At 34.9% G+C, this 13,429-nt stretch overlaps 1 protein-coding gene across 1 annotated transcript in view; it reads left to right on the top strand.

Moving 5' to 3' along the window:
- LOC112465754 (neural-cadherin-like) overlaps positions 1 to 13,012 on the top strand; it is a gene marked incomplete at its 3' end in the record, with an annotated part of 22,840 nt that extends 9,828 nt beyond the window's left edge. The window contains exons 3-5 of the mRNA XM_025033476.1: positions 8,582 to 8,771; positions 9,277 to 9,459; positions 12,778 to 13,012. Of these exons, the coding sequence (XP_024889244.1) occupies positions 8,582 to 8,771; positions 9,277 to 9,459; positions 12,778 to 13,012 (608 nt within the window). The remainder of the gene's footprint in view (positions 1 to 8,581; positions 8,772 to 9,276; positions 9,460 to 12,777) is intronic.
- Positions 13,013 to 13,429: the final 417 nt, after the last annotated feature.

The following is a 13,429-nucleotide window of genomic DNA, read 5'->3' as shown; positions in this document are numbered from 1 at the left end:
GCATATACGGCGTACACAACCACTCGACACGCGAACGTGATATCGTCCGTCAGACGTCGTCCACAGGTAACGAGCAATTAAAATCGCCGTACGAGCGTCATTTGTCAGGGGCACGAGTCGCGCTATTATTACGGCGGTAATGTGGAAATTCTCCTAAATTAACATTCGACTTCAACTGGCGGCAGCTAACGAGCAATCGGAATTAATCAGCGAAAAGTTGTACGGCGACGTGAATTTATTTGATATACCGCGCCGCGCCGCGCCCGCGGTCGCGTGATTAATAAAGCATTGAATTAAATTTCGCGGAAAAATCGAGATTTTATCCAAACGGAGAACGGCCAATCAATATTGATATTACGAGGTTCTGAGCTTTCATGTGTTAACATTAACAATGTGTAACTTCACAAGCGAGAGACCACCAACGTGCTTTTTAAAGCAATGAGGCAACCTTTTTTTTGTCAGCTCGATTTCAACGAATGAATTTTTTCACGAAAAATTTGCTCAACGTACGAACAATACAAAATGTGAAGATTGCAAAAAAATTTGACGAATAAAAATTGAGAAAAGTATTCGGTGGTTCAGAAATCTACATATATATGATATTTATGTGTATACATATAGATTTTAGATTTTAAAAATACAAAATGTGTCTTGAAGATACTTTTATATTGATTAATACTATGTTAAGAATTGGCTGGGTTCGGTTCTATTATAATCTCATTTTAATATTTAAAAGAAGGCAACAGTAACTGAGATTGGAGCTAAATTCGATTGTAAACAATTGTAAATCATAAAAAGCACATGTATTTTTCGGTTATGCAGAATACATAATGCTGATGGTTGCAATTTATTTCTCAAGGATGCAACGTAATAAGTGGCGTCATTGTTCGAGTTCTTTGTGTTTAACGACAAGCTTGGATCGAGTTGCGTCGTCATATATTCCGGGATATTAATCGCGCGATTCAAAGCTGCTACGGTTTTTGTCGATATTAATGTGTACTATATATATTCCGTGTTTTAAACGAATTTTAAATGAGTGTTTCAGAACAGTTTCGATATTGCAAAAATTATCTTTTGATCAAAATAATCTCGCTATGGAGTATCCAATATCGCCGGTCTGATAATCGTTCGAATCGTCATTTATTTGATACGCTGTTATACCATGTTCTAGATTCCCTGCTTTTTTTTTTAACGACAAATTCTTTGGAGTCGTTTCAACTATCATAGTTTTTGCTTTGACGTAAATTTAATTTGAAGCTATTATCTTCAACGTGTTTTTGATAATATCCATATTAAATGTCTTGATAATAAAATAATAAATAAAATTTTTATTAAAGCAAAAATGTGAAATTGACTGAAATATGAGATTTTATTTCGTGAATTTGCAATATATATACTTTCAAGACAGTTGTTTAATCTTCTATGTCATTACTTAATTTTGCAACTGAAGAAAATATAATGATATAGTTAATATAATGATAAAAGTAATATTATAAAATATATTTGCACATATTACAGATGAAGAAAAAATATATTTATAATCGAAAATGAGTTGAGAGCAAAACGTCATTAGCATTTTATGCATACATTTATAATCGTGCGGGTTGAATCGTGAATTCGCGTGTGCACTTAAGTTTCACTAGAAATTTATTTTGTTTTGAAATTCAATATTGACCAGTAGGCTGTTGAATGACATAAAAACGCGATGCGATGCACACATTGCGTATCGCGAAAAAAATTGCCGTTTTTCGTATTCTATTATAAAATTGCGACAAAGTACTTTTCGCGAGTTTCAATTATCAAAAATGTTTGTGTCAATATTACTGTCCATTCGTTCAATATATCGCGGGATTTCTCGTTACTGCTGTCAATCGCAGAATTCGGTGCATTCCGGTTGACACATAGCTTTCGACGCCCTGCGGATTTTTACACGACAAATATAAAACACGAATTGTTTTCTGTTATAAAGAACAATAAGTGAATTATTGACAAAAATATATTGATACAGTTTTATCGATCATGGTTGCGAGAAAAATCGCCGTAAGTGTGATTAAATGTGTAAATCAAAATATATTTAATATTCAGAAGAGAATTTTCATTACGAAATGCATTTGCGTTTCGTACATAATTAATAATTTCTTAATAATTTATATATATATATATATATATATATATATATATATATATATTTAATACATTTTAGTTAATATATTTCACATAATAGAATATATTATAATATGTACACATTATAATATTATAATGTATAAGATATTCATGATTTGCTCTCAATGTTCCTGATTATAGTTATATTCTCTTCTTTGTAAGACGCAAACATATTACTTTAAAGATAAACTTTGGCTACGAGACTTCGAAACTTTTGCGAACTTATTCAATATAGAACATCAAACTGTGTGTGTCTTGCAATAAACTTGTAAATTATGAATGCATGACAAAATTTCATATTAGTAGAACGCCAGTTTTTATGTAATTTTCTTTCTTATCGTTACACTAAATTAAAAATTACAGAAGTCTGGGAATACATAAATAAATGTTATAAAAGTTAAAGTTTTTATGGAATAACTTTTGATTTAATAATAAAATTTTATTTATTCAACATTAACGCACAGCGATAAAAATGTTCAACAAATAAACATGAATTGTACGTCACATAATCTTTACTGGTTGCTATCGTAATGAAAGAGATAACATCGCTTGATTTCTATACGGCCAGAAAAAATACGGCTGACGTAAAAAACAGATGTTATCGGGATTAATCGTAAAATATATGTCAAGCCAGACTAGTTTTATCATCTCCAGAAAAGAGATGCCAACATTTTTCACGGAAAATCCTTCTACCTGTACATAAAAATGCCATTTCCCGCAATTCGGACATGCTTCCGCGTATTTAAATAAAGTTGCTCAAAAAATGTCCGCGCGCGAGACTATCTCTCCTACATTTTTCGAACAAAATCTTTGCTCTCTCACGTAATTTCTAGTAAATTCGAATATAAAGTCGCCCTCGAAGCCAGTTCGAAAGATACGTTTCGCTCTTGAGACGAACGTGACTTAAGATCCGGATGACGTTTTAAGAATTTCCGAGAAACGACATTTTAATGCTGAAACTCGCTTTCCGTTCGAAGTTAAGCGACGAGAGGAGCGGGAGATAGTGCACGTCTCGCGCAATATCTAGGTTCCGGTGACGGGTGAACTTAAACGCGACGATGTTTAAAACGTAACACGGCGCCGCGCGTAAATGATTGAGCTCCGGGCGAAACATGAGCACTTAACAGATCCTCGCGTATTCACAAACGAGCTTGTTCCGCTAACGGCGCTACCGAGCGGCGATGCCCGAAGATTAAATCTTTCAAAGATCTCGTTAAGCGTGATGCACAACGGCTGAGACGTTTCCTACATTTAACTCTTGAATCCCGGGGATTTACATCTACGCCGGAGATCACGTGTGTTTAACGATGCGTTTGATTCAATTTTCACGAGTTTGCTGTTTGCCTATAATCTCGTTTAATAGTAATTATGCGTATCTCGTTTAAACGTATCAAATAATAGGATTGCAGTATAATATAGTTGCATAAAATACAATTCGTTGACCAACAAAGGTAGATCGCGATATTAAAATTATTGTACAGTCATGGTAAATTGCGTCATCTTATGCTGTGTTATTTAGCTCTCGACTTCATGTTATAACAAGATTTTCCAAGATCGCGTTAATTTTCGAAAGAATGCAGTATATTCCACGACTGAATTTAAATTAATAATATATATAACAAAAGTTAATAACAATTTCGTTTTTATTTGCATAAAAATTTCTTTAAAGAGAATATTACAACAAGATATAACAAACAGACAATCTTTAAGATTTATTTCTCGTTTTAGTACCTTCTAGTACTATGTTCGCAATAATCTTCCTGTAAAGAGCAATGATTTCGTAGTTGACATTTATATTGGCATTTTAATGCCATACTGTAAATCATATGTAATAAAAGGGGTAGTCCGCGAGAGCGAACTTTGACTTTTACGAGCGGCCATTAAATAACGTGTTCAATTCAAGATTCTATATGTATGGGGTTACACCCGTTACACCCGGAAAGGGTAGGAATCACTTTTATGTAAAGATTATAATAAGAATACATTCTCTGAGATCATTCTTTCATTTAATAAATTAAAAGATCTATTTAATCAAAGGTTTATCAATTTTAAAGAATTAAACTTTCGTGAAACAAGAGAATCTCACTATAACTCACTTAAAAATACAGAGGTTAAAAAATAACGATAGATGAAATTGCCTTTAACGAATTAGAAAAAGTCGTCTTGGAAAATATTCAGATTTTACTTTTCTTTCTTTCTGTTTTTATTGCAATATCTCATAAATTGTTTACTCCAGATCCGCAACCACAATTTTAATGAGAATGCTTTACGAATTTAGAGTTTTCCCAACAAAATTCCGCAGAAAACTATCACTTGTGGAACTTATTAAGTTGTGATATTAAGTACTTTCGTAGTCAAACCTCTAATTAAAGTTTAGAAAAGAAAAGATTCTTTAAAATTAAGTAAACAACAGTTTTTCATTTAATTTCACAAGCTAGTTTAAGAAGCTCCTCATTTCTAATCGCTTACAGACAAAGAATTTTCCGTTTTTTTACATATTATAATTTAAATACTCTATTTTTCCTCGGATAATCTAATTAAATATAATTTCAAATCGGCCAATGAATTATTAAAAATCGACCGGCGATTCTGGGACATCCTGTGAGATAGAATCAATATCGTGTCCCGTGTTTGAATTGACAAATGGCGCTGTCAATTTCGGTCGTACACCCTTTGAACTAGAGAGAAATCTCCTCTCGGGAGACATCGGGATCCTTTCGGATCGATGAACATTTCGTGAACGTCTAACGGATGACACGACGGCTGTCTACAGCGATGTGTACACGCGGTACAACGTTCATACGCGCGGGACAAGGAAACGCACGCACCACACACGCATAACACACACATATACGTATACGCAAACACACGCGCGCGCACGCGCGTGTATGGACGGTATACACATCGGACGAGCGGACGATCGAACACGTATGTAATACAGCCGTGCGGTTCGTTCGACCAATGAGATGAGCTCGGACATGCGAATGATTATATTGAATCAGACTGTTATGGTTTCTTAGGGATTAATTAGGGAAGAGATCCTTGAGACGATTCCCAATAGTAACTTGTATATAGTTAAATAAATAGATTAAAAGCAATTCGTATGCTTGATAAAATTTGCGTATTTAATACAGAATGGAGATAAAAATTATTAAATTGTTCACCTGCTGATTTAACTACGCAAGTGACTAAATAAAATTATGAATAATTAATATTTTGCGCGACAATTTTCGACACGCAAAATAAATTCCAATTTATCCGATTTAATGTAGCCATTCCTATAGTATATGCTATTCCTATTATCGGCAAGATAATTAATTAAACCTATTCAAATCAAATTGGAGATTAGGCGATTATGCATAATTGAAATCATTAATTTCAAATGAGATACTATGCGAATCGCAAATTAGTAAATGAGAGCTAATTGTTGTTAATGAATTCCGCATAATTTTCATTGCCTTGGAGCGCGATAATTGCTCGAGCGAGATTTCAAAGGGAGAAGTTTATGCATCTTTTATCCGATATTTAATTACAATATTAATTAATATTTTACACGATATAAACTCTCTTATAGAAACAATTTCATTGATTTATCAAATTTTAAAATGAAATGTTTGATCGTGTAAATCTACACTTTATTCATTGATTAGTTCCATTAATTAGCGGTTTATTTTATATCTGCCGAATGGTATAATTGTATAATTAAATGTGTTAATGCTGCATTTCGATATTTACTGTCAGCAACTGTCAGAGTACTGTAAACATATAGTATTACGTGATGTAAAATATAGAAAAATATAGATTTTCAGTAGTGACTGAGTGAATATCGGAATGCAGCCATTAATGAATAACAAATAAAAAATATTAAATAATTATATTGAAAAAAAAAATGTCAATATCTACGTCTGACTACAAAAGTTGTTTAAATAAAGGTTAATTTTAAAGTGCAGTAATAATGGAATAATCTTCAAATAATAACACTAATTTGTCTTTTATTCTCTTGCAGCAAAAAAAGCTCTTTTTATCTTTTTGCAATAATAGCTCTTTAATATTATTATATTATATTAATGAGATATAAATATAACATCTCATGTAATAATGCAATGTTTTGTTATTGTCAGACGTAAATATTAATATTATCAGATTTAAAACATTAATGGCAAATCAACTAATTGATCGATATTTGAGAAGTTTAATATACATATATGTATATTATACAGGGTGCTTATAATTTTGCCTGATATTAATAAGTTCCAACAGCTAGATTTACGTAAATTTGGAATAAATTACCATTGTTTTCAAGAGTATAACAGTCCACAAACTACATTAGCAAATGACAATACGTCACCGAGTAACAGTCTGATCGACTAATCACTCATTCACGAAGCTCGTATTCCGCGCTCGCTCGAATTCGTGCATTTTAACACACAGCACCATACAATAGGGGTTGTAACACTTCTGCTACCGAATTAACAGCGATAACAGTCGTGGATAGTAATTGGCCCGCGCGAGCGAACGGGAATGTAGCTAGAGCAGCAAATATATGCCTTTTGACTGCGTGAACGTTGCCTAGGGTTATAATCACTTCTTGGTTAAGAGCTCGCTCTCTTGTTAATACGCGCATATATAACACATCTTATAATTGTATACACACGCGCAGTTGTGTGTTGAGCGCACCGAACAGAGAAACGAAAAGGGAAACAAAAAAAAAGGAAAAGGAACGGGCGACGACGGGAAGCGAAAGACGTGCGGCGCGTTAGGTAAAATCCACCACTGATCGCTATACGCTGAATTACATAACTGGCTTTGACCGGTATAATTTCAAGCGCCATTTAACTTCCGGTGCATAGTAGAAATAGTAATTGAAACGTATACTGATCCTTACACATCTTGAGTATCGCAATAAAGATATCAGCTTCACGCATCTGTATAGCATAGAGGAAACACGGTGTTGTGGAAAAGCGGATTGATTCATTGTAAGCAGAAGTAGTTTTCAGTAAATTAAGTTTGAAATGCGGAGTTTCATGTTGCTGGCCCAGCTGTGTGTATACGACTCCTTTTTCTTCCTTTTTATTTCGCGGATTAACCCACTTTTGCACAACACCGTTCGGAGATTCTGTAATTATCGAGATTATACCGGCTCCGAACCTTGTACTGGGTGGTGTCGAAGATAATGAGAAAAAGATAGAAAAGGTGTTGATGAGCCGCGCTGCCGCGTATATTTAACGTATAGAGATCAGTGAGATTCCATTGTCGAACTATTACCTCTCGTTTTACCCTAGATGTATTAACAAGCTCCAGCGAAGGAGTTTCTTTTTTCCATAACGACGATCGAACGTTCAAACTTCGTTTACTTGTCTCTTTCTCTCTCTCTCTTTCTTCTCTAGTCGTGTACGCATACGCTCGCGCGTGAATGAACGCGTATGCGACACATCGCATGATAATCTTTTATTTCAAGATATTTTTTCTCTCATTATATCAGTAACGATCTTTTTTTCAATATACATATGTACAGGATATCCCGAAACAATCGCAACGAACGATTCCTTTTGCCTATATATGAATCAGTTAAATTGACTTTTTTTCTCGACAAAAATATTCTATTGATTAGCATTTGTTTTTTTTTTTTAACAACCTTTGCTCTTATAAAAAAACAAAGTAGCATATATGTATAAATAAAAAAAATATTACACTCCAGTATCTTGTTAAAAATGTACTGATACATACATTTATAAAGTTAAGACTATATGTCATGCGTAACAAGCTAAAATTAAAATTTAAGGCTCAAATAAATATTATACACATCATAATAGATGTGCATTTTTAAACATATTAAAATAATTATGTCGTCATATTGACTTTGAATCATCTTTTGTTTAAAAATTTTGCAAATATAACTTTTTTCTGACACAGATCCGTATTTAAATTTTATATTTATAACTGAATATAGCTACATGCTCACAATAACAATAAATTCAACCTTTACATAAAAAGATCAAGTTTATTATATTTTTCTAATACTAAAATGTGTGATCTGAATGCGAATCATAGCATCGGCAAAAGGGTTGGGCGGTTAGTTATAGGCATCCCGTATATCCGTGTCTTGGAATTAGAGCAATCGATATCGTTTTGTCGTTTTGTGAACTGGAAAGAGCAAGTCAAACGTTACATAACATATGTAACAATTGCCCTTTCGATTTCCGAGTCACGTAAAGATATCGGTTGTTCCAACTTCAAGATATCGATACGTATATGTACGGAGTCCTTTTCTCTTTCTCTCTTCTACCTTAGGAAATTTCCGTTTTCGTTTTCTGTTTTTCCGTTTTCCGTTTCCGTTTCCGTTTCGTTAAGTTGTTCTCGACGCTCCCGGGCAGCCGGTGCGCGCCTTTGTAATACGCCCCTTTGTGTATGTCGACAGCTCTGGAATCGACAATAATCCGACGGTCTTTTACCACTTAATGCCCGGTTCGACGGCGCAGACGAACAAGTTTCATACGTTTTACCTTCAGCAACGCGCCGAGCAAGCGACAACTTGGGCCGATATTAAGGTTAATCATCCGCTGGACTATGAGAGCATAAAAGAGTACAATCTCACCATACGAGTGGAGGTATGACTTGTCTTTTATACGCACGCTTTTCTCCAAGTGAAAAAACGTAATCGAAACGTCTTTTAGAAAAAACGTAAAGATATCTTACCCTAATGCTGATAAAAATAATATAATCTAAAATTAGATGACTAACGATTGATGACAATACAATTTTAGCACGATAATATTCTGCCGTATCGGCGATAAAATGCCAATTTCTGCGCATTAAATGTTAAATGTAAACAGGCGCATCAAAGTTAAAATCTAATGTATTCAGCGTTAAATATTATAGATGTAATATAATCTTTTGTAAAGAAAGAAAGATTGATATAATCAAGTAATAAAATATATATCATTGCATTAGATTGTTAGAATGTTGAATGCCCGTAATCCAAGAGAAGCTCGAAATACATTTAAATGTAAATGCATTCGTATAATTTTGCACGAGAATAAAAACGAGGAGTCGGCATCAAGTGGTACACGATGCATAATCGTCTTGTAATCGCGGCCAACTTAATCCCACCAGAATAATGGAGCTCAACAACTGGCTTCCGAAGCTACCGTGTACATCATGCTGGAGGATGTTAACGACGAGATACCGCTGTTCACTGAACGAGAACAGGAAACCGTACTCGAGGGTGAACCGGTGGGCAGCAAAGTCACCCAAGTGAACGCCATCGACAAGGACGGAACGTTCCCCAATAATCAGGTAAATTGATATCGCGCAATCAATTCCGATACGTAAGAAACAGAGCATGTTGGCTCTACACGTTTGTTCTAAATTCCTTCTGGTGTATTTTAATCGTGAAACATACAAACTGAAATATAAATTGAAAAACATACAGAAATCACATAACACATAATCTTTTAATATGTCTCTCAATTTTTGCATAAATATGTAGTCAAAAGATGAACGTTTCATGATAAGCGATTTAAATTTCCATGTTTTATTCGGTTCAATAAACGATATTGCGGTATTTCTGGCATGGTTTTGGTTTTGATTTAGAATACATGGGAATATATAAATGCGCATAAGTACGACTGTATTTTTGAATTAATTTAAATCAATTTCATTATTAACATTTATCCACTTTTTTAACTCCACTACTGCAACTAAATTTATCGACGAAGTACAGAGGTAATTTAGACACTTGTGTCTCATATTCAATTATTATGTAAAACGCGATCAACGAAAAGCGAGACTGATTAAAATTAATAAAAAAATTTAACTCCGGTCATAATGAAAGATAGCCAGAAAAGACGTGTCACGTTTGACACCGGTTTTCTCATTTCTTTACCGCAAAGATCCGATTCCGAATGGATTGATATAGCAGGAGAATTGCGGCGAAGCCGCACGAAAGAACCAAAGAACGTGCTCGGTATCGTGCCATAGCGGGGCACTTGAACGGGACTTAAGGGAGCTCGGTTGTCAAAGTCCTGATTGAGGAGAGACGAAGGGCGGTCGGGAATTGGGGGATAAGGGCGGTTACAGGGTGCTTAGACGCATATAGCCATATAACTTAGACTGTCGCGTCGAGAAACTTTAATGTTTCATGCGGAAATGCATTGCCGTCGTTGGCGGAATGTTATAAACTCCGTAACGCAATTTCGACGAGCGCGTTTGAGTGGCGTTGAATTTATCACGTATGATCGCATTAACGGATATGCCAGCGTTGCCAGCACAACGCGAATGTATACCGTGCCGACATTTAATCGCGTGATTATCACTCGTTTTACATCGAAACCCGGTTGCCATGCTACCGAATGCATTTTGTAATGCCGATACAACTACCGATTATCAACGTGCTGAATTAACGAGACAAGCTACGGGTTTCTGTGAGAGACAAACCGGATGTATTGTGTAAATAATCTTCGGATCTCGGTTTAAATCGGACTAATTTCTTTTTTCAATTCAAAAGCATAATAGTTGGGATAGGACTCTCCTTGCTATTTTATAAAAAGTTTTTTTTTTATCGACAGGCTAATGAGCATTTCATTTTATAACTTTATTACCGTTTTTTTGTTCATTAAAAAGATATCACTTTTTGTAAATATTATTATTCATTACTTAAAAATGTTATATTTTTTCTTATAAATTATATAATTTACAATCTTTTACAAGAAACGATTCAATCTTTTTTATCTAAAAAAGTAGGAAAAGATTTTAATTCTTGTGAAATTATCTTTTTATTATTTCTGATCTTTAATCGTATTTTCAAATTTTGTCGTATCTCTTTTTATATGTATCTCTAAGAGAAACAAAAAAATGAAAAGCATTATAGCTATAGAGAAAAGCAAGTTATACCATATATCTTTACTTTGGACGAAGGAGGAGAGGGGGGGGGTTAAACTCATTTTTTCTTCGTTAAACAAAAATGAGATCGTTCTTAGCCAAGCAGCTCCGCGAAAATGACGTGCGATGCAGCCGCTAAAAAAAGCTTTACCTCGGCAATAAACGGAAGCGGAGCGACCGTGAAATATCACATGGAATTTCCGGGTGGAAATTTGCCGATTAAGTGGGGTGAGATATGCGCGACTGTAAATTTCATCACGGTTACGAGAAAGCGCGTGAAGTTCTTCGCGCGCGAAGGATCTGTCAAATATGCACATTCTATTTGTGCATACGTATCTACTATGTGCACGGACGTAGGGTTTGCCGGGTTTGCACGACGGAAATGCGCACAACGGCCGAGACAAAAGGGACACGACGAATGTGAATCCGACATGCAGTCGAGCGCGGTAATCGCGTTGCTGCAAACTCGATATCGTCTTTTCTGCGCTCTTTCTTGCATGCCGACCGTTATCGGCGATCGTAGCAAATAGAGAATTTTGCAAGAGTAAAAAAAAATTTGATTGCACACAAATAATATAGAAGATAAAATTCGGTCGTAAATGTAAAGAAATTCTCACATTCGTGTTAATAGAAGCTGGTCTAATTTAATGTAAAACTTATAATTGCGATAAGAAAACATGTAATTATAATCATAAACTAATTATAAACATGTAATTGATATATCAATTCCGTTAAAAATTTGAATTTGCTAATGCAATAAATAGAAAATGTTAATCGCAAAATGTAGAAAATTTAGATAAAATCCAACGAAAATGTGCTACACGATGCATTTTGGAATTTGCTGAACACACTATGTAGCAAGAACATCGTTAACGTCGATTTGATCAAGTTTTTTCGTTTCGTCCGTTAATTAAGAAATTACAAAGAAGTACGGAGTACGTTGAAAGAAAATCATTCCATCATTATACATAAAATTGCACCGTCCTGTTCGGGTTACAGTTACATTGTTTGCCGTTTCATTACGGTAAAATTGGAAGGCATAAAGTGCCCCGACGCGCTCGCAACTTGTCCGAGTAAGGTCTTACAGCGCGAAATTTACTCAAATTTTCTTTCGCGATAGCCATTTCGAAGTTTCACGCTCTCGACGCCATTATACCCCGGGCGATAGTATTTTTATGCGTTTCGCGTACTTTATATACATACATGTATTTTAATATGAAACAGGGAGTTTGCACGAATAGAGGTAAAGCGAGTTGGATTGTAAAATAGGTTATACGCTCACAATATATATTGCACGAGGACCGAAATTTATCTCGGATCATTCAAATCGCTTTACGGTGGATATGTTAATAATTTATAAAGTTCACATAAGGTTGTGATTAATTAGATCTAAATAAATTTTTATAAATATTATGATAACAATAGAGAGAAAAATATCATTATTGTTGGAATACAATCGCGAAATATTATTGTAACGCTATGCTATACAACTTACTAAATCTTTAGACACATTCTATAACTTACACAGAATGTCTTAAAATTTTTAATGAATTAATCTCATTTGTGGTGCGCCGTATATCGCAGAATATCATCATTATTCTATTAAGCAAACAAGTCTTCTTGTCTTTCTTCGCTAATGGTGCGATATCCAGCGGAGTTATGACATTCTTTGTCAGTTACTTGCGCATGCGAGACACGTAGGTGGAGTCAATAAACTTCGCGTTATTTATCTAGGTCACATATTACGTGGTAAACAGCGACAGGAACGAGGGCAAGGATTACTTCGAGATCAACAGGGAAACGGGCGAGATCTTCACGAAAGTAATGTTCGATCGCGAGAAGCAGGGTGCTTACGCCCTCGAGGTAGAGGCCCGAGACGGAGCACCTTCCGCACGACCTAACAGCAACGGCCAACCTAACTCAGGTAGGTGGTACGGAAAATTTTATTTAAAAGCTGCTGCTGCTGCCTGTGCGCTAGTGCGCGCGCACTATAAATTTCTGCTAAATAGCAGATCGCAGGAACGATATATTTCTATTCGGGTTTATGAGCTATTCAGAACGTGCCCATTATACGAAGTTACCGTATAAAACGGTACCATACAGGAAAAAATCAGCTAGAAGTTATAGGCGAGTTCTAAAAATATAACTTATTTAATAGATATTATATAAAAAGCCTATTATAAAAATGATGCAACTTCCACGGCAACAATGCCACGGCCATCATATATTTTATGCTATTTTGTTCGTTTTCAAAAGTACATGGAAAATATTCGCAATTTTTGAAATGCAAGAATAGATTAATTCTCAAGGAAGGATTAAAAGTAATGTTTGCTTTTTAATTGATTCTGTATAAGGCATACGTGATTTTACACAGCTGAAATCAATG

The sequence above is a fragment of the Temnothorax curvispinosus genome, unplaced genomic scaffold (assembly GCF_003070985.1).
Source record: "Temnothorax curvispinosus isolate PA1 unplaced genomic scaffold, ASM307098v1 QBEX01015484.1, whole genome shotgun sequence".
In the NCBI taxonomy this organism is placed as follows: domain Eukaryota; kingdom Metazoa; phylum Arthropoda; class Insecta; order Hymenoptera; family Formicidae; genus Temnothorax; species Temnothorax curvispinosus.
The sequence above is the reverse complement of the archived record's forward strand: the minus strand, read 5'-3'. Positions and strand labels throughout refer to the sequence as shown.